General features: G+C 36.4%; 1 protein-coding gene across 1 annotated transcript in view; it reads right to left on the reverse strand.

The window, feature by feature from the left end:
• Positions 1 to 21,551, reverse strand: part of POSTN (periostin, osteoblast specific factor) — a 37,227-nt gene extending 15,676 nt beyond the window's left edge. Inside the window, exons 1-12 of the mRNA XM_010572772.1 lie at positions 21,393 to 21,551; positions 19,784 to 19,882; positions 12,963 to 13,027; positions 11,500 to 11,657; positions 10,696 to 10,860; positions 9,784 to 9,930; positions 7,042 to 7,183; positions 5,624 to 5,836; positions 5,329 to 5,463; positions 4,311 to 4,459; positions 3,654 to 3,790; positions 2,754 to 2,884 (exon numbers count right to left, since the gene is read on the reverse strand). Coding sequence (XP_010571074.1) covers positions 2,754 to 2,884; positions 3,654 to 3,790; positions 4,311 to 4,459; positions 5,329 to 5,463; positions 5,624 to 5,836; positions 7,042 to 7,183; positions 9,784 to 9,930; positions 10,696 to 10,860; positions 11,500 to 11,657; positions 12,963 to 13,027; positions 19,784 to 19,882; positions 21,393 to 21,514 — 1,663 coding nt within the window. The 5' untranslated portion in view covers positions 21,515 to 21,551. The remainder of the gene's footprint in view (positions 1 to 2,753; positions 2,885 to 3,653; positions 3,791 to 4,310; positions 4,460 to 5,328; positions 5,464 to 5,623; positions 5,837 to 7,041; positions 7,184 to 9,783; positions 9,931 to 10,695; positions 10,861 to 11,499; positions 11,658 to 12,962; positions 13,028 to 19,783; positions 19,883 to 21,392) is intronic.
• Positions 21,552 to 22,067: the final 516 nt, after the last annotated feature.

A 22,067-nucleotide genomic window follows, 5' to 3' on the forward strand; every position in this document is an offset into this window, starting at 1 on the left:
TGCTCCAGCCCCCTGATCATCTTCGTGGCCCTCCTCTGGACCCCGTCGAGCAGTTCCATGTCTTTCTTACATTGGGGGCCCCAGAGCTAAACACAATCAATCATAAAGATGCTATGAGAACTCCTATACAGAAGAACAGAAAGTGGCCAGCATTTTCCTATTTTTTCTGTATTATTTTCTCTTACTTGCTTGCACCTCTAATCAGATTTTTTTTTTGCCCTTTTCTTAAATATGCTCTACAAATCATTTGCAAATACAGTAATTTCAGGACCACTAAGCAGTCGGTAATACCAAATTTCACCAAGCTACTAAATAAACACCAGCCTTAACACTGTTGCAATTAAAGGGAACCATAGCTAACAGTTAATATAATTATTCTCTTGTGGCAACACCTTTCTGAGATGACTGGGGATAACTCACAACTCTATATAAAAACACATCTATACATGTAAATATAGTGTTTCCCACCTGGAGCAGGAGAAAGTTGCTATTTACTTCAGGCAGAAAAGAAGGAGTCATTTGGAGTGCTGGTTTTGACTGTACTTACAGAGTACAGACACAGCTTGGAAAAGTTGGGGAAAAAACCCTATTCTAGGGATGATTTCCATATTTCAAAGTTTGACATTCCTAATTGGGAAGAAAGCAAAAAACCCCAACATTTTCAAGACTGTCTTAGAAAGGAAATGGCTTCTGGAGCTCAGGTTGGTGAACTGACAGGGCTTTCTGGTGCTCTGGGTCCATGGAGGTTCAGAGTCGTAGGATGGGCTGTAGGAATATCCATAACTTCTCCAGGAGACAGGGTACGAAGCAGAGCAGTCTCTAAACACATCTGCTTGCCACTACATGGAATATTGACCATTCTATTACAAGTCTCCTATTAGCATTACAGGCTGATATTGATTGTTATGAGGAGTTTCAGCCTTGATGAAACTGCAATGGAAATACTGTCTGGTTATAATTTTTTCCTGGTGTCTCTTTCAGTGAATATTTTCCTTTTTCTGCTTTTTGCTTTGATCACTGATACTAATGCAATTCACTTTACTACTGAAATGCAATTAAATTCTCTCTTTCTTCCTACTAAAATTAGCACTGAGATTTTGTGACTGGACCATTCATAGATAGCGTCAAGTTATATACAAAGCCTAAACATGGCCATTCAAAAACTGTTTTCACAAACTATCAGATTACCTTTTTCTATGCCATAATGGTTACTGGGTAAAATAATCTTTGTTTTCTGTCATTCTTACAGATAAAGAAAGTATTTTTTTTTATATTCCTTAAAAATTAAACCTTAAAATATGTAATTTTTTTATGGAGAAAGCAACATAATGTCTTTAAAGAAAGCCAAGACAGAACTACAGAAAGTAATCTGACACACAAAAATGGACATTGTGCAGTAAAAAAATAACGAGGGTAAATTAAATTCTCATCTGCCAAGGAAAGGAAGTAGAAACTGAGTCACAACGATAGGAGAAGATAGTGCATAAAGCCCCTTGAAAAGCAGAATGGCGCATAATTGTATTCTTAATTATAGAAGTAAAAAATGGCATGGGCCTTGGGTACATGATAAGTTGTGAATTGAAGACAAAAATAACAGACCTGATAAACTCAGTCTTAGTTAATAAAATAACTATGTAGTCCAATAAAAACAGAACAATGGCATTTATCCAGTTACTTCAGTTCACAGCCTTGAGACAAGCTTCATTTCATTTTCTAGCTATCTAATATTAGTCATTTAGGCTGTTATTTAGTGTTAGTCACTAGAGACACACCACACTAGAAGGTAATTTAGACCACTATCATAACATTAAATGGCTGAAGAGATAATTCAAATTCCAGTGAGTTAAAGGCTGTATAGAGCTAGGGTTGCTGCTTTTCTATGTTCTGAGCTGGACTCTTTGAAGTCATTAGGGATTCATGGATTTGGCTTCATGTCTTTGAACTTTGATCTGAAAAGTGCAGGAGCAGAAAAGTGACTGACCTTCTGGATGTGGGATTCAAGGCAATCACGGGATTCAAGGCAATCACTCCTCCTGCACTTGTGCACAGGCCAGATTCACATTACTCTCAAATAAACTAAAAATATTTATAGTGCTGTGGCCACAGCCTACTCCTCTAGTGGGAAATTCTGGAGGAGATTTGAAGTATTCACTGTGCATTTCTTCTCTTACAGAAATAAAGCATGACATTAAAGAAACTACTTCTAAATCATGTGAAAAATCTATGTAATTCCAGAGTTTAAAAGCATAAAATGGAAAGAAATTACATAAATTCACATTTAGTAATATATATTAAATATTTAACTTGTAGAGCACAAGTTATATCAGAGATCACTGGGTGGAGGCAGAGAAGAGAGAGGAAAGGAAAGATAGGAACGTCAATACTACATATCTTTTAATGCAGTGGTCACAACTAGAAAAGAAACCTGATAGAAGAGACCTTTCAGTTTAAAGAATCTGTGACAAGGTCAAATGATGAAAAGTTGAAGCTGAATGCAAATTTTTACTTGGAAGGTAATTACACCTTGGAATAATATATCAAGAATTTAAATTTAAACTCAGGTTGGATGCTTTTTTCCAAAAAGATATTTTCTCTAACCCCCAAGAAGGAATTAATTTAGGGAAGCCCTATGACCTGCTCTGCGCAAAAGGTAAACTGTTTTATGAGACATGTTTTGTGTAAGAAATGCATTAGCCACCTTTCCCACCAATTTTTACCTTTGCTTATATTTCTAGTTTTCTTATGTTACTTACTTATCAATATATCCTTATCATCATCAGTCAAACCTTTAAAGGCATCGTTAGTTGGAACAAACAGAGTCCATTTTCCAGGCTGTGACAAAACATCATCTAAATCTGCAGCTTTCACCAGACTGAGGAAAACACTGTTTACAGCAAACAGACAAAACACAAATACATTCTGTTGAAGTGTAGTAACTATACTTGGGTCCAGGCACTTAGTTCCCTCATTTTTTCTGATAGTGCATCAATTTTCAAACACTCGCCCTGTTTCCCAGAAATAAAGACAGTGGAGGAGGAAAATGAGAAAAAAAAGACAGTCTTAAGAGCAACAGACTGAGCAAAAAAGATGTGAGAAAAAAAAAATATTGGCAGCCTGGATCAGAGCAGAATTCATCAAATATAAACCCCACAGATAGAAGAGATGAAGGGAGGATGCCAAGGATAGTTCCTTTCTCTAGGAGTATTGAGATACTTACAGGAAGCGGAGACAGAATAGGTACTGGGAAGGGTATGCAATCATGTTGCACCCATATGGAATTGTACTACTTGTTAGTTAAACCTCCAGACTCCACTGCATTTATAGCTTTGGATGCATCATCCAATCCCTTTTGTCCTCTTACTCCTCTCATTCTGGTGTCTTACTGACTCCTATGTGCCGTTAACAACCGTTCTAGCATAAAGTCTCGGAGCCCTTTCAGCACAGAGCTGAAGAAGAACATCTTTTCTTTTTTATTCCCCATCCCCTGACTTTTTTTTTTTTTTTTTTTTAAGGAGGTAATACCCCCTCCCCTGCCCTCCTTGTTCTCCAGTATCCGACAGCCCACAGTCCACAACTATTTCTCAGACCATCTGTGCTGTATATACAGTTACCCTCTGTAGGAAAATCTCAGTGCTGAAAAAACTGCTACTCACCTAAACCGCTTATCATTTCTCAGCATTTCATGTAATGTCTTTTCTGCTGGATTGATGATCTGTCTCAAGATGTGAATAAAACCGTTCCTTCCTTCTTTACTTCCTCTGACCATGCATGAATTTTCAATACATACAGCCTGATTAAAAGACAAACAAGTGTAGCTATTCACACAATGAATAACTTAAACATATTTGATAAAATGAGATAGAGGCATACTTTCCAAGAGGCTCCTAAATTTAAAAATAATATTCATATGTATTTCCTAAAGTCAAATTGTGTGTTCTTACCAGGAAATCTGGTATTACTTGAGAAAGCAAAAGTAGCAAAATCTTGAGTAAGTGTAAATATTTCCAGACTTGATTTTTTTGTTTCCCTTGAGAATGTTCTTAACTGACTCTAAAAAAACCTAGCTTTAAAACTTTGTAATTAATGGAGTGCCGGATCTGGAAACCTGTTTTGTTTTCCCAAGGAGTCTTCCATGCAAACAAAGTTCCCAAAGTTCCTTTCACTTTTTCCCAGCCTAAAACCTTAAAGATTTTGCTAGAGTCTCATAATGGCAAACATTGGAGGTTTCATTCAGCTTTCTCTTTTGTTCTTTCATGATTCTTCATTTTCATAGCTGGGATACATATTGTTAGAAAGCCCTATTCACTTACTGTGCGATACAAAAACACTCTAAGCAGTTTTCCTCCAATTGTCTCCAGCTCTTGTCCATTGTACAGTTCATTGAGCCCAACTTTCACATTTATAATGTGATTCTGCAGGATCGTTTTAAGGCGGCGTTGATCCATCCTTAAGGTGTCATCTACAAAGCCATTTAGATATTAATATATAGTGATTTATATAGTGATTTTTCATTTAAATAAGGTTAACTGTGGATGCTATATTAAAAGACCATGGAAATATTGTATCTTTCTTTGAAATGCTTGAGTTAAGTGTTTGACAGACCTGTGTACACAGAAAATGAATTGTTAAGTAGTTTCTACAAATTGCCATTCCTTAAATTTGGTAATGACTTTTGACATAGCCCTGATTAATTACTATAAATAATATAGCTGATAATTTATATATGGGCCTGCTCCAGCTTCTGAATTACTGCTGAACTTCTTATTACAACTTTTCCTTTCTGCATGTGCACCTTAAAACCTTTCCAAATTTGCTTCTGTGGTGGTGAGTTAACCAAATTCTTGGGGAAAAGTTAGGATGCCCATGTAGTCACTTCTGCAAATATGCGAACCCCTGTTTTATAGTATATTTGTATCAATTTCTCTCTGCTTCAGTGTAGTGGAAAATACCAATCTTCTTGTATAAATTTTTTGAGAATAAACAAGTTGTGAATCTAATACAAGTAACCCAAAGATTAAGGGAACTGGCAGTTCATTAATACCTTTCCTTTCCCACAATCTGTCTGTGCATATTTTGTATCTTATTTTAGTGATACTATTTCCATTAACAAATGATGCCGTTAAAAAAAAACTGTGCAGCCTGGTCATTAGGCTTTTTTTGTCTTTCTGCATGGTATGTATTTTGAAAGGATGAAGTATCTCTATTTCTCTATGGCTCTCTTTCCTTGGGACTTAGAACAAGTACTGGGGTTTATTTCGAAAACTGTCAGGGTAGCATATATTCTTGTTCATTTTGACATTCAGAGCATAATCTTTTAAAGCTACTAACCTGAGAAAGCACCATTCAGAGGTACCAGGAGAGTGTATTGGCCTTCTGGTCTTAGAGAAGATGCCAGTCCTAATTGTATCATGAGGTCTGTAAAAGTAGTCTGCTGGGCACCCCCAAGCTCAATGACTTGCTTGGCTGCAAATAAAGGAATAAGAAAAGGTATTTTAACACACAGTTTATTTCTTTTCCTGATTTGGATTCTCCATGCTTATCCATAATAATATATCTGAGGTAATCTAGGTAATATTGCGAAAAACATCATCAGTGCAACAAGTTTTTCATACACATCACTGACCGGAATCAGGAATTAGCACTTCATCAATGAGGTGGATAACGCCATTGCTTGTCACAATATCTTTGCGTTTCACCATCTTCACTCCATTCACAGTCAGACTTTCACCATCACAACCAACTTCAACTGTGTTTCCTTCCAAGGTTTCATAGGCAGCTCCACCTGTGATGGCTTCAGAGCACTGCATAGTATTTAAAATATGGAACTTCACGAGAGCTGCGGAGAAAAGAGCAGGAAGTTCACACATAGGTGTTTGGACACATACATTCATATATATATATAATTCACGTATAGGTGTGGAATAAATTACATGTACACTATTTTTAATACTTTACTAGCTTATCTAGCATATTTGCTTATTTGCACTCATAGATCCTTTATCAAAAGTTATTTATATGAGAATTGATACTATGGGCCTCTAAACAACATTTATGGTCAAAAAGCTTTGGCATCCATTATATTATGAAAACTATGCTGATTATGCTGCAATCAGCACCTAACCAAGTATATAACTCGGTGACTGCAAACGATATGCTTCAAATGGACCTCTGAGTACAAAACTCTATAGGCTATGCAAAGTCAGCCCCACATTTATGTTTTGTTATGCCTTACTACATGATATTCACTGTACTATCCTCTGTGTGTAACAAAAGAATCAGCCAAAAATTCCTGAAAACAAAACAAAAAACAAACAAACAAAAAAATGTAAAAAAAATGCTGTGCTATTTCAGGATTCCATTTTTAGTCATTGTCTCAAATTAAAATTAGCCCAGATCCCTCTTTTCATGATCTTCCATTGAGATACTCCACAGTGACTTAATCAGGCTATAATGAAATGATGGAGAACTTGTTTAGTGCAGTGGAGCTCATAAATAAGAATAGAAATGTAACCTTCCATTTCTTAGTGGTTCCATATAAATGGAACCTTCTATTACGTTACTGTTCACCTACAGACTGATTCAGTTATTAAGTTTATTGTAGTTCTCAGAAGAATAAATGTGCTGACTTATAGTTTGTCAGAATATATAGTCTAAATTCAGTTCAACGTACAGACAGAACTTGTCTTTTACAAGAACATGGCCTTTTTGTATGTAAAAGCTATTCATGAGAAAGCTATTGGAGAATCCCACATTCAGATAGCCCTGCATTTCTAGAGGCAGGACTCTCTATCAGAACTATGCAGCTGAGCTATTAGAAACATCAATGCACCTATATTTTCACAGTTTCCTTTAAACTGTTTTGGAAACTAAGTCCTCGGTGAATTTGAATCCTTAGGTAACTGGAAAAGTCAGACAGAAGAAATAATTCCTCCCACATGTATGAAAGTACAGGTGCTTAATTTCAGAGCTACTAGGATAATGTAGTTTCTACCTCCTTGATCTACTAACCTGTATTTTCATTTGCAAAAAAAGGTTACATACCTTCAGAAGCCACCTTGTCACCCATGATCCTTTCTAAGACTCCCCTTGGAAGTCTCTCAAAAGCTTCATTAGTAGGAGCAAAGAGCGTGTAATGACCAGGCTTTCCAAGAATATCCAAGACATCTGATGTGATAGCAGCAGCCTAGAAAATAAATTTGGTTTTTAATACTGGTTATTTAAAATATTAGCAAAATACATTACATGTCTAGTTTCACCGAGTGCCCACAGGCACTTTAATGCTAGACTGAGATCAGTGTTACAGAAAGATGAAAAAATGAATTAACAAAAAAGAATAGATAATTGATTTTGTTGGAAAAATGTGTCGATATACCAAGTTACCTCCTTAATTTAGCACACAGTAATCAATAAATTCTGATAGAGGTGACAACAGGGCAGAAATTTTTATTATTATGGCCTGAATTTTTAAATGAAAAATGTGAACATGCAGGTTTTGACAAATTAGATCAAAGCAATAGTCTATCAAAGCTGATAATTTGCCCCTGAAATAATAAAAAAATGTATCATGGGTGTATGACTAATTTGATTAAATGCAAGGAGGAGGTTTTGAATCACAACAGGAGGCTGAGGGGTGACCTCACTGCTCTCTGCAGCCTCCTGAGGAGGGGACATGGAGAGGGAGGCGCTGAGCTCTTCTCCCTGGGATCTGGGGACAGGATGCCTGGGAATGGTTCAAAGCTGTGCCAGGGGTTCAGACTTGATATTAGGAATGATTTCTTTACCGAGAGGTTGATCAAACACTGGCACAGGCTTCCTGGAGAGGTGGTCGATGCCCCAAGCCTGTCAGTGTTTAAGAGGCATTTGGACAATGCCCTTAATAACTTGCTTTAACTTTTGGTCAGCCCTGAATTGGTAAGACAGTTGGACTAGATGATCATTGTAGATCCCCTCCAACTGAAATTATCCTATTCTATCTCAGGCTTTGAGGCCAGGAAAAATTAGTTCCAGGTTTTTGATCCCCAAAATGTTACTCAGCTCTGGACATTAAAAAAGTAAAGTTAAACACAACTGATGAAAAATTCTCTACTTTCTAGTGATGAAGAAAAGGTAAGCAGTCTGAACTAAATAAAACCCCATTCAATATTTTTCAAAAAAAGTATTATTTCCCTTTTATTCCTTAAATAAAGCTTCTTAACTTGCTTATAAATCTCCTCTGTACAACCTCACAATTTGGGTGTTTCCGTTATTGGATTAATCCTAAAAGAGAATACTATAACAATATATATTTCTTTGGTGGCTGCAACTTGTCCTCATTAGAATCAAAGACTGAAGAAAAAGAACAAGGCAGGAAAAGTAATTAAAGATATTGTGAGAATATATGATGGATTAAAAGGATAATATGATAGAGTATGACAATATAAATTATGAACAGATTTTCTAGAAAAAGAACATATGTAAAATTGAACAAATCTGGACTTGAGTAAAGAATTTCCTCTGTCAAATATGAAATATTATAGAAATATCTATATTATAGATATTATATATTAAATATTAAGATAGAAAGATAAAGTGCATATGAAACTGGTGAACTGGAAGATGGGAATAACCATGTTAAAAGAAATGTCATATTAGAGTCTCACGGCTGATTTTGTTTAATGGTTTTATTAGCACATTTGCTTTTGGAGCCAAAATCATTAAAGCAGTATGAAGTGCAGAGGTACACACACAGGAATTAGCAGGTGTATGTGCTATAAACAGGGACTTCACCCTTTAAAAAGTCAGAAAGGCAGAGTGCAATGTGATGCAACTGGAAGAAAAACAAGCATGATGCTAGCATCTATCCTGGAAACCAGTAAGTTTTTTTCAAGCAGAGTTAGGGAGGTATGCAAGTTAATATAAAAGGAATAGGTAAGACCTTATCTAGGATTAGGTGAAAACATCTGCTTAGAGTTCACAAAAGTTAAACCAAAAGAGAACAGATACAAGAAAGAATGCACAGGGAAAAATGAAATAGAGGGCTTGTTTTTCAACTGGAAACTCAAAAGGGTTGGCTTTTATATTCAATTATTTAAAGGGATTAAATGATATGGTTGCCTATAACTGTCATGGACTGAATTTGAGGGATTCAGAAGGTCTTTTCCACCTTTATGCCTCTGCATTTAATTTTTTTTTATTTATTTATTGAGGAAATGAAGGAGGGAAAAGGACAACTGCTATTTGCAAAACCATGGCAGGTTTTTTTAAACATGTGCAGCATGAAATCCCATTACACTAGGCAGACATATATTCTAGAAGAAGAAGAAATTAGAAACCTGGACAGAAAAAAACCCCTGCTGCTTCTCTGCAAGAAAAATCCTTCCTATATGTATCTACCGGTGTTCTGAAACTTGCTATGAGCCAGGTTCTGGAATTTATTTGGGTTTTTTACCAATTTTTGTCATCCATTTTGAAACTATTCTCATTTATCTAGCACCAGACACTGTAACATGCTCACACGTTTCATTACCTTAGTGCTTGAAGAAAAGACACACTTTGTGTCCAGGTTCACATTCTGTCCTATTGATGTTGTCTTATTTGATCCACAAAAGAGCAGAAGCAGACTCCTTATGTAAAATATACTTTGCCTTTTTATATAGCTAGATTTGCAATATTAGCTGGAGTTCTTAATTTATTTCTGTCTCTTACTGAACTAACCCTTCTTACTTCCAGGTATGATACACAAATAGAAAAGAAAGAAGAAAAAACTGAAAGACCAGAGAAGCATTTTTATTTTTGTCTGCTTACTCTAAGAGATGAAAGATCATCCTCGACTTCAATGAAATCTTGAATGGTATTTCCAACAGCGGTCAGGACGCGATCGATGACATGAACAACACCATTGGTAGCAATCTGGTTGCCATAGATGACCCTGGCACAGTTAACAGTAACAACCTGTATTTGAAGAATCAAGCAGTAGAAGATTAAGCATTAATTTGATCATACACTTGGAATCTGATTCTTACAGTTTGGCAATGTATATACTGTACATTATGTATTCACTGTTGTTCTTTCAGTTTTTATTTTAAGTTTTAAGTAAAACCTTGTAAGATTTAAAAAGCTGGCTAAGATTCTGGAAACCTGGCAGCAGATTTATTCAGGCTACATTGATTTTATAATTTTTTACCAATATGTAAACTGTTGTCCAACATAAACATTTTGATGCAACAAAGATGAGTGACTTAACTGGGAGATTTCTAGCATTTATAAAAATGAATTTTTTTTCCAGCCAAAAAATGGATGTGTCCCTCCTACAATCTTAAATGCCTCTACCATACACTCCAATTCAAATAAAAGATCTGATTTAATAATATTTTGTAGACACATGAATAGTAGGTTTTTGTCTCAGATTTATGATGATCATATATTTTGGCCACAAAAGCCTTTGTCTTTTAGGAAGAAAGTTCATTATCTTTTAAATTTTGATTTCTAAACAGCAAATGGCATATGTTCATTAATTCTTTCTTAGTGATCAGTCTACACAGCAGACAAAATTTCTTCAAGAGAAAGTTTATTTATTTTTGTCAGTGGCAACTGACTTGCTAGATGTTAAACTTTCTATAACCTATTTTCTTAGCTATAGAAGGAAATAAGTGGAAAGAGTAATGGCTATAACTGAATAATTATATTAGGAACAAAAAAGAAAGAGAATAGACTTACCCCATTAGGATAATGGTTAATAAGCAATTTCTGGTCATTATACATAGACACCAGAGTCATGCCATTCTTAAGATCTTTTGTCAACATGCGCTTGTTTACCATGTGGTGGTGGAGAGCGTTATACAGTTCAATATTTACATTATCAATCAAATTCCTGTGAATTTCCTGAAGAAGAAAGGCGTTTAATTAATTAGAACTTCAAAACATTCTTCCAGACAGAAAGATGTACATACTGCTTTACTTAACATATGCTTTCAATATATTCAACAATGGCTACCTCCTGTTAGGAGACATGACTTTGATACCTATCAATCTGTCTCTATTTAAATGATGCTTTAGTCTGATTTGCTCACAAATGGAAGATAAGAGGTCTCATCACAGACAAGTCATTTGAGGAGCTTTGATTCAATATTTAACTAAAAACATTACTAAAAGAAGGACACCTGATTCACTGACAAAGTACAATTACACTCTACATCATGCAGTTGCTGGAATTCCTGTCAGTTTCTCCAAAACTATGCTAATAACTAACAATATTAATATTTGTCATGCAAGTGCTTACATAAGCAACACTTAATAGTCACTTAGTACTCCCGAAAATAAATTCAGACTCTTTAGCTTCAGCAATGCATGTTAAACATTCAAATTATTTTAACTTGTGTAATGTCCTTTAATATCTAAAATATCCACAGTTTCCAGTCTACCTTATCATAGACTACCTGTTGCAGCTAAAACAACATTAGCTGAAAGAGAAATACACTTTAACACATGCATGTGGACGCATGCGCACACACACACACTTACTGAATTTAATTGCTCCCAGGCTTCATTGCTTGGTGCAAAGAAAGTGAATGATCCTCGTCCCTCAACCTCTCCTCTCAGCTTTGATATGTCACAATAGTGCTGCGTGGAGGTAGCTCCCACAATACCAAGTGTGCCATATACATGATCAATAGGAGCAACTAAAATAAACATGAGATAAGAATACTGTAAACTCTTCAGTCATCCAGTTTCTCACAACCAAATCTACTTTGTTTCTTTTGGTTGGACAATAGTATTGCCTTTCTGAAACTGTTTAAATCAATATTAAAACAAAGTGCTTGGATTAAAATTCCATTGTCAACATACTCAAAACCCACCCAAACACATCTGCTTGTTACTTAGTTTTTTGGTTTGCTCAATGAAAAATTAGATCAGACAAACCCCAATATTGTAATGTCTTCTTTAGAAGAGTTGTCTTGTTTTGTGCCAACCCAACCTGGAATGGGAGGCTATCCATTGAGGACAGGAGTAAGTTCCATCTGTAATCACAAAAATTTCAATGGAGTGGGTCTCATTTAGTCACGGCGGACCAGAATTCTTCTTGTGAGACCTTCTGCTCTTCTTCCAGTGTTTGGTTTGTGCATGTATTGATTCATCCAGGGAGTAAGAATGGCCATAGTCCCACAGTTAAAACCCTGCTACTTGAGAACAGGCTTCATGTCTCCTAATTCAAGGTATCTATAGGTGAGGCATCTGCATGCGAGCTAGTTGTTCTTGGCTCTTTTTATGGTCATGGCGAGGAACAGGCAATGCTAGAGTGTGACTGCTCTCATCCTAATGTAAACATCCTAAGTGAGATTAATCCATCTAAACAAACTGAACTCTGCCTTAGGCATGCCTAACTCTATTATTGAATGTAAAAGGATTAGTTCAGATATAGGGACCTATAGTTATGAAGTATATTCCTTCTCAGATTACTCTTCCCTGCTGCCATTAATTTTATTTATGCAAAACAGAATAACACAAATAGGAGAAATCAAGAATTCCTGTCTTCATTTTCACTCCTCCTCAGTTTATTTACAGCCTATAATACTCTTTCAGTAAATAAGATTCAAGTTTTCTCAGGAAAAGGAATAAACAGAATTTAGATATGCCACACCTCATGTTCTGGGTTTCTGACCTCACTGGTATGCTTTAGGTTATTCTGGGGCATGATGGGAATAGGAATAAAAATTCTTCTTTGGCAGCTTTGGGAACTGAAGACACTATTGTTCCTCTCCAATTCAGCAACTGGAAGGAGCTGGGGAATTCAACTTACACTGCATGATCAAATTCAGTGCTGACTGTTTTTTAACTGTGTTGACTGTATGCAAATGATGCTGTGTATTCTCAGGCAGTAACTCCTAAAAAGGGGCAATCATTTCTCAGGATGACCACCTTTGAAAGTCTCTGGTGTTGTAGTGCTTCTCATATACTGACTCATCCATATGAAAATAAGTTTGTACCTGCAGGACATCCTCTCATACCATCCATCTTCATATAGCCAGGACAGCACTCATATAACACAGTTCTGTGGGATATAGACAAAAGCACAATTAAATAATATACAGGACAAGTTATACTAATTTTAGCTAAGTCTAATTTTTTTATTATTATTAGTTTTTCATTGCTAAGTATGCAGTCCCCAGATCTTCATCCTTTTTTATCATTCAACCATTTCTGTATAGACTACAAATTGGTTGTATTTTAATAAATGCAGGGCTTTTGAATTTACGGAATGACTGCCATCATTAAGTGCTAGGAAGGAACATGGGAGGGGATGTGGAACCTATATAGAGTAATTAAAAGATGATGTGACTAGAACAGCAGCTGAAGAAAATTTAACTGATCTGTTTTGAAGAGATTAGATGGGATTGAAGAAAGGGAGAAATAAAGAAAGTGAGGACATTTAAAGAAACTGGTGACAGCAGGGTTGTAAAGGAAAAAGAAAAAAATAAATAAACTGAACAGAAATTAAAATGACAAAACTACATGAGGTCACCATACTGGATATAGGAAATAAACATGTGTTTAGGAGAAGGTCCTGTGGATTGTATGGTGATAGAAAGTGGGATAGCAGAGCCTCGGTTTTTCAAGGAAGACTTTGAAGAAGCTCAGGAATGAGGGAGAGAACTAATTAAGAACAGACATAAAGCATGTTCTAGAGAAGGAAGTCACTAAAGACTGGATGGATGGACACAAGGGAAAGTTCACCGGTAAACGTAGTGAGGATGAAAACCAGACTACAAGAAATCAAAACCAGAGTTAAAAGAACTTAGTTACATAGAACTTAGCAATACCAGGGACCAGGAACTGTTATATAATGATGTCAATAAAATATTCTCATTCTTGAATACACGTGAACTATACATAAGAGCAAAGCAGGGCTAACTGATAATTCTATACTGTAATATTCAATTTAGCATTGATGGTCTTAGAAGATACAATGTCTTCTTAATTCATATGACAGACATAAAAGCTCTACCATCGATCTGCTTGACAAATTCTCTTCTCTTACATGAAAGTGCAAATTCACTAAAGTTATTACAGAGTTGATTTTGGCTCCTTGGGAGAGGGAATGCCAACAAATTATATAATCTTACCAAAGTCTAAAACAAACTTTAAGGCATTAGATTTCAGATATTACTTTTCAAAGTATGGTACACTGTGAATGACAACGAAAAATTGCCATCACGGTTTTACATAATAGATTTATTTTTATAGGCGTGGCTGATGTTGGCAGTGCTAGAGTTCTGAACACTAATTCCTTGAAGGTTTTTGCTGAGTCTTTACCACCACATTCCAGCTTTTAAATTGTAGACTCTTTGGTGGCAGCTGAGTACACTTCTCTCATTTTTCATAAACTAAAGCTGACAAAACATTAACCACAAACACATTAAAATGAATAGCTTATTCAAATGAAAAGTTGGACTTAAGACTTTCAACATCCAAACTACTTGAAGAGATTAAAAAATGAAAGTAGACTGGAGGAACAATAGCATTACAAAGCAAGATTTTGAAAGTGAGGATTGTAATTCCCTACCTATTAGCAAACTGATAGAACTGGTGAAGATTAGAGATTTTTAAAAAAACCCACATAATCTTTCATTTCTCCACACTAAGAGAATACTTTGTTTCCTTCCCTCACATACATAGACACACATGACATATTCACCCTTCTGCCATGAGCATCTTTTCAACTGAGAAGCCGTATATTGAAAGTATTTGCATAGTTCTCTTTAGTACATCTCTTTCTTTAAAAGAATTTACTGAATGGCTATTTTTTGGGAATGCAAGAATAGCATACAGTTTAGGCTACAGATTTGCTAACTAATAAGGAAATTAACTTTAAACTCTTCCTCCTTGTTGCATTCCTGCCAGAAGCTAATAAAAAAAAAATCTGATTAAAGAAAACCATGTAGCAGAATAGGAGTCAGAATGTTCTCCCAACTGTGTGAACTGCTTTGTCATGAGAAATTTTCTATTCTGTGGAAGGAAAAAAATATTATCTCCCCCTCACCCCATGAGCAGCTATGAAAGATTGTGGTCTTAATTAGCTTTTGGAAAAAGGAAAAAGGAAGCTGAGTTATAAGCATAGAATAAGACACAGCAAGTTTAGTCTTCTTACCATATCCAACAATGACACAATTAATGAAAGGCAGAAAACTGGCTGAAGAACATAGTTAAGAAAGAAAAGGCTTCTTCAGCCAAACATTACAAGATCAGTGCCTTTTTTACCATGTAACTTGTTATGTACAGCCCAGGCTTTTTTTCAGTCATCAAGAGTTACTGTAAGTTCCTATTTACAGTATCCATGTTCCCTTACACTTGACTGTAATTAGAAGGTCCATGTATCAGATGTGCTCAAAGTGTAGTGAGAAAGTGGAATGGGAGAAAGGGGTTATGTATGGAGGATCCCACAATAAGGTTAGAACCAGAAAAAACTCAGTGTAGGATGCAGCTCCTCAGCACCACTCGTGTATAGACACAGTACACGGGGGAAGTACCATCTCACACCATTAGTTACCTTCATCTGTATCTCCCTACTAGTTCAATATAAGATGGTGCCCAAGCAAAGAAAACAGTTACCCAGGCAATAAGCCATGCTACATTCTTGAGTTTTTTGGAGGTTTTGGTGTTTGTTTTATTTTTTTTTTTTGTTGGGTTTCTTTTTTTTTGGTGGGGTGGTGTTTGGTTGATTGTTGGGGGTTTTTTTTAGCACAAAGTTGTTCTGACCTCATCCAAAGGAAGAAAGGGCAGAGCAACACTACCTTATGTCCTTGTTATTCTTGGCTAACAGAGCCAGTTTACAGTTATTCAGATCAGCTCTGTGACTCATCTGTTTCTACTCCTTGCTGGCATGGATTTAAAATACTGCAGAGAAACAGTGGAAAGACTTCTGGTCCAATTGACTTTGATTTTAGCAGATCTTTACATTGCATCCTGATTGGAAATTTAGAGCAGTGGATAGGAAGTGTAAATAATAAAAGCATTCTCAAATTAACATTTTGTAGATCATATGTACAAGTTAGGGAAGACTTGTTAACATGGAGATATTACCATGAGAAGAGCCACCGTCCTTTTGGATTAGCATTCTTATTACAGTAACCTCTTTAGTAACATCTGCATTTCTGGTTTGAGTGCACAGAATATAAAACTCCCATTAACAGCTAGGACTAAGTTATAACAGATGCTCTATTACAGCCACAAAAAACCCCTCAGGAGTTCTATCACTTAACTTACTCTCATGCACACTGGTTTGCCCCTCTAGCCTGGTAGGAGTGTTAGGAGGGAGAAGGTAGGTGGTAGTTTTGTGTAGACTCTCATGCCCGATTCCACCCAGCCCCACTGCTCGAGTCTTCCTCTGGTTGGCTGTAGCAGGCTTCTTGCTTAGGGCCTTACACAGGCTCTGTAAAATGTTTTACAGCTTACATTCCTCTCAATTCTAGTCAGTGAAGAGAACAAAGTCACCACCTGACTTTAGTTCAATGAGTACAAATTGCCTATTGCTTCAAACAGTTTTTCCTGACACATGAAGGTATCTGTCACTACATAAGTTGTTTTACTTCTGGAGCTCAGCAAAGTAATGAATTCCCTGTCAGATTTGTGCTGAGAGCAGACTTTGTCTCATGGGAAGACATGACATCTATCGAGGAATAAAACCACAGGAGTAGGTTGTTTTCCCAAACTGACTTTGAGAATATCCAAGTTTCAGTCTAAAGTTATGTTCAGGAAATACCCTTCTTCCCAATGTGTCTGCAGTGGAATAAAATGTAGTGCCAAAGAAGTCAGTGGTATGGCAAACTTCACTCAAAAGGTGAAGTATTTTGGATGACTTGCAGCATGTCCACTGAAGGAAAAGGGAAGTCAGTACTACAATGCCACCTGGAGGAGAAGGAAAAACTCTGATTAAAACTATAAACCTACAGGTCCTAAAAAGATTGAAGGTAGAGGTGGAACAAATGACCACACAGCCTAGTTTGACTAGAAATTGATCATTATTACCATCATCATATGCATACAAATCTGCAATTTATGTGAAAAATGAGTTCTAACTTGTCTGGATTTGCTTATAAAAACAAAGCCAAAATAAAAATGGGAGAAACTGGTTAGGATTCCAGACAGTCAATTACATTTCAAAGAAACTTCTGGGGACTTAGAATAACCAGATTGCTTGTCTGGGTAGGATATTCATTATGATTTGTGCTATTTCCACTCTAACTTACTGCTGTTACTTTCTTTCACCTGCTGAAGTAATTAGTAACCAATAAAGTTTACAATAGCAGAAAGCTTAGGGTGACAGCTTGGCCCATGATAATCAGGTCTTTTCCTCAGCTCTGGTGGGGCCATTGTATCCTAACTCACATCTATACTGACTTTAGAGTTGAGACTTCAAAGCCATGGCAGTGCTTGAAAGGCAGGACTGTGTGTTGGAATCAGTGTCTCACTGTATTGGAAGTATAACTCAGCTCCATTAATTTATGATATGCTGTCAGAGCACTAAAAACGTTTTCTATGAAAGGAAATGGAAGAAAACTTCCTCCTACTACATCTTCCCTCAGTCTTTTTCCTAAGGATCCTTTCCAACACCATGCTATGACATGTAGCATCTTTCAGGAATCTCAAAAAATTCAAAGCCTCTGACACCCAACAGGAGCAGTAGGAACCACAATCCCAGCCCATTTCAGGTCCTTGCCCGACTACTATCTGATTTACTTGTAGTATTTTAACAGTGCAAAAATCGTTACTGGAGGCATTTGTCTCACATAAATAATCATTTGAGAATCTTAACCAGTTTTACATTAGTAAATATAGGGATGATGCTCAAGAACTAGGAATATAGTTGTCAGCCAGGACAGCTCAACCAGCCAAAAAATGAAACAAAATGCAAAGCTGGCTTTGAAGAAAAATGAAAAAAAAAAAAATGGAAAAGGATACTTTTTTAATTATGAAAGTGTCATATATGTAGATGCACTAAAGAGAGCATGAGAGAGTGTAGCCATATTAGCACTCAGTGATGCATGCACACTCTGCATCATTTTCTGTGCCCCTCCATTCCCCAGCACAAACCCAGATTGTATCTGCATCTAATTCTTTGTCAACATGGAATTCTTTGACTTTCTGTAAACAACTATTCAATGAATTTCATACAAATTTATGAAGTCTTACAGTTGCACTTTTAACTTGAAAGTATTCTTTTTGTAAAAGCTCACTTGGATTCAATGTCAGCTATGTGTAATTGTTTAAAGTCAAATATAGCTTTCTTTTTTTTTCCCCCCAGAATTTATCATTGTTTCTATATTTAGAAACATTTTTTTAAACATGAAGAATGGACTGGAAAATACGAATCCTATTTACTCATGACTTTGACAATCAAGACAAAAAAATATGACTAACCAATTGCAAATTATCAGTCACTTCTTGTTCAAGCTCTCCTTTCTAGTTTATTTAGTGAATTATTGTTGATCAGAAAAACACTTTCAAGAGAATTTAAGAGCTTGTTTACAAAGGGAGTCATCTTTGACTGGCTTATGTTGCCAACACTGTGGATATTTTTCTTCCATATTAACCTCTGTTAAGGAAGCCTTTGGCACAGAAACAAAAAATTAGTCCACATTACATTAACATCTAAAACATTGGTTGATGTTCATTACGAAAGTTGTAAATACAAGTCTTACTTCAAATGGAGTTAAGTTCCTCATACATGTAATTTGCACCATGTATCAATATAACTTGACATCTTTATGTCTTAGGGCATATAATCTCTCAGTGACTATTCAAATTGTATACTTAAATATTACTTGGGCATTTTGAAGAGTTTTATAGGCTTTCACTAAGAGACTCCTAATACCCTAAGACAGAGTTGCAACTGAAGCCAGGACTCCCTGTTCACTCAAGCCTTTCTGAAAATGTCACCCCAGACCTATTTGTACCCTGTAAAAGAATAATGAGACCATAAGAATAATGATTTTCTGTGATGACTGCTGAGAAATTTATCCAAGTAATTGCATAATAGCAAGAGAATAGTACACAAGAAAAACATTAGTTTGTTGTATTGGGTAAACAATGACAGTCTCTGTTAAATTACTTAATTCTAAGTAAGACAAGTGGGGCAGACCAAGTTCAGGACTGGGGACTTTGTATGTCTTCACACTCTGAAGCTGCTCTATGACTGACAAAACAGTAGTGACTTTGACATTTTGTCACGGAGAAGGCAATGACTTGCATTCTGAGAAGTGACACACAGATTCCAAAAGAATGCCAAACTCACCCAGATATAATCTGTATCCACAACCATAAACTGATTTTTTTTTTTTTTTTTTTTTTGCTTTGTGGAGACGTGTGGTCTGAGCTCACAGCTCTGCTAGGTAGTGCTGAGTTCTTTTCACAACTGGCCTATTACATCCCTCTGTGTTTTTGGGTAGGTCACTTAACCTCATACCTCTTTGTGTTTAAAATAGAGCTATCCATACTTAACTCAGAGAAGTATTGCTGAAACTAATATTTTGAAGCCTCTTAAACTTAAAAAAAGAATATATGCTATGCTATAATTTTCAGACTTTGCACTCCTTTTGTGATCATTTTTGGCAATGATTATTGGATCACTTATCCAGGAGGTTTTAGAAGCAGCTAAAGAGAAGCTGTAATCCTGTAAAATTATGAACCGAATTCTTCCTGTACCTGCATTTGAAACAAACAGCTCATGTCTGAGAAAAGGAGAGTTTTCTAATCTTACACTGGATTATCTCAATGAATGGGGAAGAGTTTTGAAACAGAGCATACTTACGCTTTCTTTCCACAGATGGCTCCCTGGTACCAGTTTCTGCAGGTACTGAAGTATTTCTTTTTTGTTCCCATAACTTGCTGAAGGGCACAGACATTTTGGCTGTGGGTGGGAGCAAGAAACATTTTAAAAAGAAGCTTCTGGACATCTTCAGAAAAGTTTTATATAAAACAGCGGCAAATACCGTTTCTCTTGAAATGTAAGAAATTAACACCTGGCTTCAGTTTCCAGGGCAGGTGTGTTTTCAAGCAACCACAGTGCAAGATGCTGGGACTGCCCAGCTGAGTCCCTTGGCAAGCCCCCCCTCCCGGCAGGGACAGAAGATTCCCCTCCGGTCTGGTTTGACCCCCTGTCTCTGATGGGCAGTGATCACCAGCTGTGCCTAATCAAGTCTCAATATGCCTTACATTTTTCCCTTCCCCCTGCAAAGTGAATTAATTACCAACCAGCAGGGACTGAGCTGTGAAAACCATCAGGCTCTTTTCATTAAAGTTTTTGTCTTGTACACATCTGTGCAGGTCATGGGGAGATGGGGAAGCAAAGTGCCTCATTCTTTATGTAGAAGGAAACCCTGTCTTCTGTAAATCAATCAGCTGTTTTGATTACCAACCTTTTGGAGTACCGCAGGCACCTAAGTAAACATTCTGGGAATTACTGGGGACCAAAGGGTAAATTGGCATGTAAATAAAAGGAGTCACAGTTTTCAAATGTGAATACTTTTTCCTTAGCATGGTAGTGTACAGAAGAGGAATTTCTTAAAGGAAAATTCCATGGAGCAAAGGCATTTTGTCATTAGTTTTTATACTTCTAAAATAAAAAAAAAAATCATCAGTTAAAAAGTTAGAACATATATGTTACATCTACTGGGAAGCCAGTGAACTTTTTTATTTGAATAGCGCTCTGTGTGTGTGCATGTGTGTAGCAGGCAGAGGGAATTTAAGATGGGAAGCTAGGATGGTAAACAACTCCTATTCGCAGAACAGTTTTCACTTAAGAAGACTGAAGGAAAATAAGTTTAGACACATGTGTCTCCCTGACACCAGCTGTTCAAATTATCTCCATGTCTCTGAGCAGCCTGGCTTGTAAGTATTGTCTTTTAGGCACCCTGTTGAGCGGCTTGCTGCATTGCTCTAGTGGGAATAGAAGTTTTATAAAGGCTTCCAGTATATATTCCCATCTTAGAAAGCATTTAAATAGAGGTCATGATTTACGTTAGGATGGATAAAGAGAGAAAATATGGTGGGATAGGTGTCAACTCTATTCAAACATTTGAAAACATATTAAACATATGTGACATCCCATTACATTAATTGTGAACTGTAATTAACTTCAGTGATTCTAAAATGCATGTATTTTATTCATTGAGAAGTGGTGATTTTAGTTTTTTTTCACATTTTATGAAGTTTAACAGTATTCAGTCTCCTTTTGAAACTCCCCGGAAAGCTTTTTATTTAGGAACAGTTCTTGTAAAATTAATTGAGAAAGTTAGTTCTACTTGAATGATAGTAAGAATTCATAGTGAAAAATCACATTTAATATAATGCAAGAAGAAAGGGCAGAAAAAAGATTAACAATCTCCCTTTTAAAATAGAAATAAACTCCAGTTACTTACCCTTGGTCGCGTGCCCTTATTCGACTGTGAGTTAAAATCTTGTCATAGTGAACAGAAGCAGCTGCTTGTTCAAAAGGAGACCAAAAAAAAGTGGAAAAGGTGAATAAGAAAAAGATCTTCATCTTTAGTCCTCTGTTGCTTCTGGCAAGGCTAGAAGAGAGAACTGGCAAAGTGTCTGGAGAGCTGACAACTTATATACATGTAGGAAGGTGGTGGGAGGGAACCACAGGATCAACCTGAAACTTCGTACCACCCTCCTTAGAACAGCAGCTTTCTTTGCCAGCTTCAGTAACCTAAATTAGTACCATACATTAACTATAGAAAACATTTTTTTAATCCCCAATTGACTAATTTCTTCCTTGTTACAGAAGGCTTAGCATTTTATTCTGCTGACACAACAGCAGAGAAAGTTTGAGAAGTTTAGACTTTGAGTTATGAATTAATATTTATAGCACTGAAGCATCCAGAGGTCGTGATCATTGCGTGTGGTTTTGTTCAAACCCAGAGGAAGATGTTGTCTGTTCCCATAAGAACTGCACTGCTTTCCTTTGTCTTCCATGTCCTCACAGTTATCAGCTATGAGCTGTTTAATTAGTGAAGTTGATGAAAGTTCCAAACAATACTGTTGTCAAGAACCTGGAATAACACTTTTGTCTTGAGGAAAAAAAAGCTGTA

The sequence above is a fragment of the Haliaeetus leucocephalus genome, unplaced genomic scaffold, assembly GCF_000737465.1.
Source record: "Haliaeetus leucocephalus isolate CR32 unplaced genomic scaffold, Haliaeetus_leucocephalus-4.0 Scaffold351, whole genome shotgun sequence".
Classification (NCBI taxonomy): Eukaryota; Metazoa; Chordata; class Aves; order Accipitriformes; family Accipitridae; genus Haliaeetus; species Haliaeetus leucocephalus.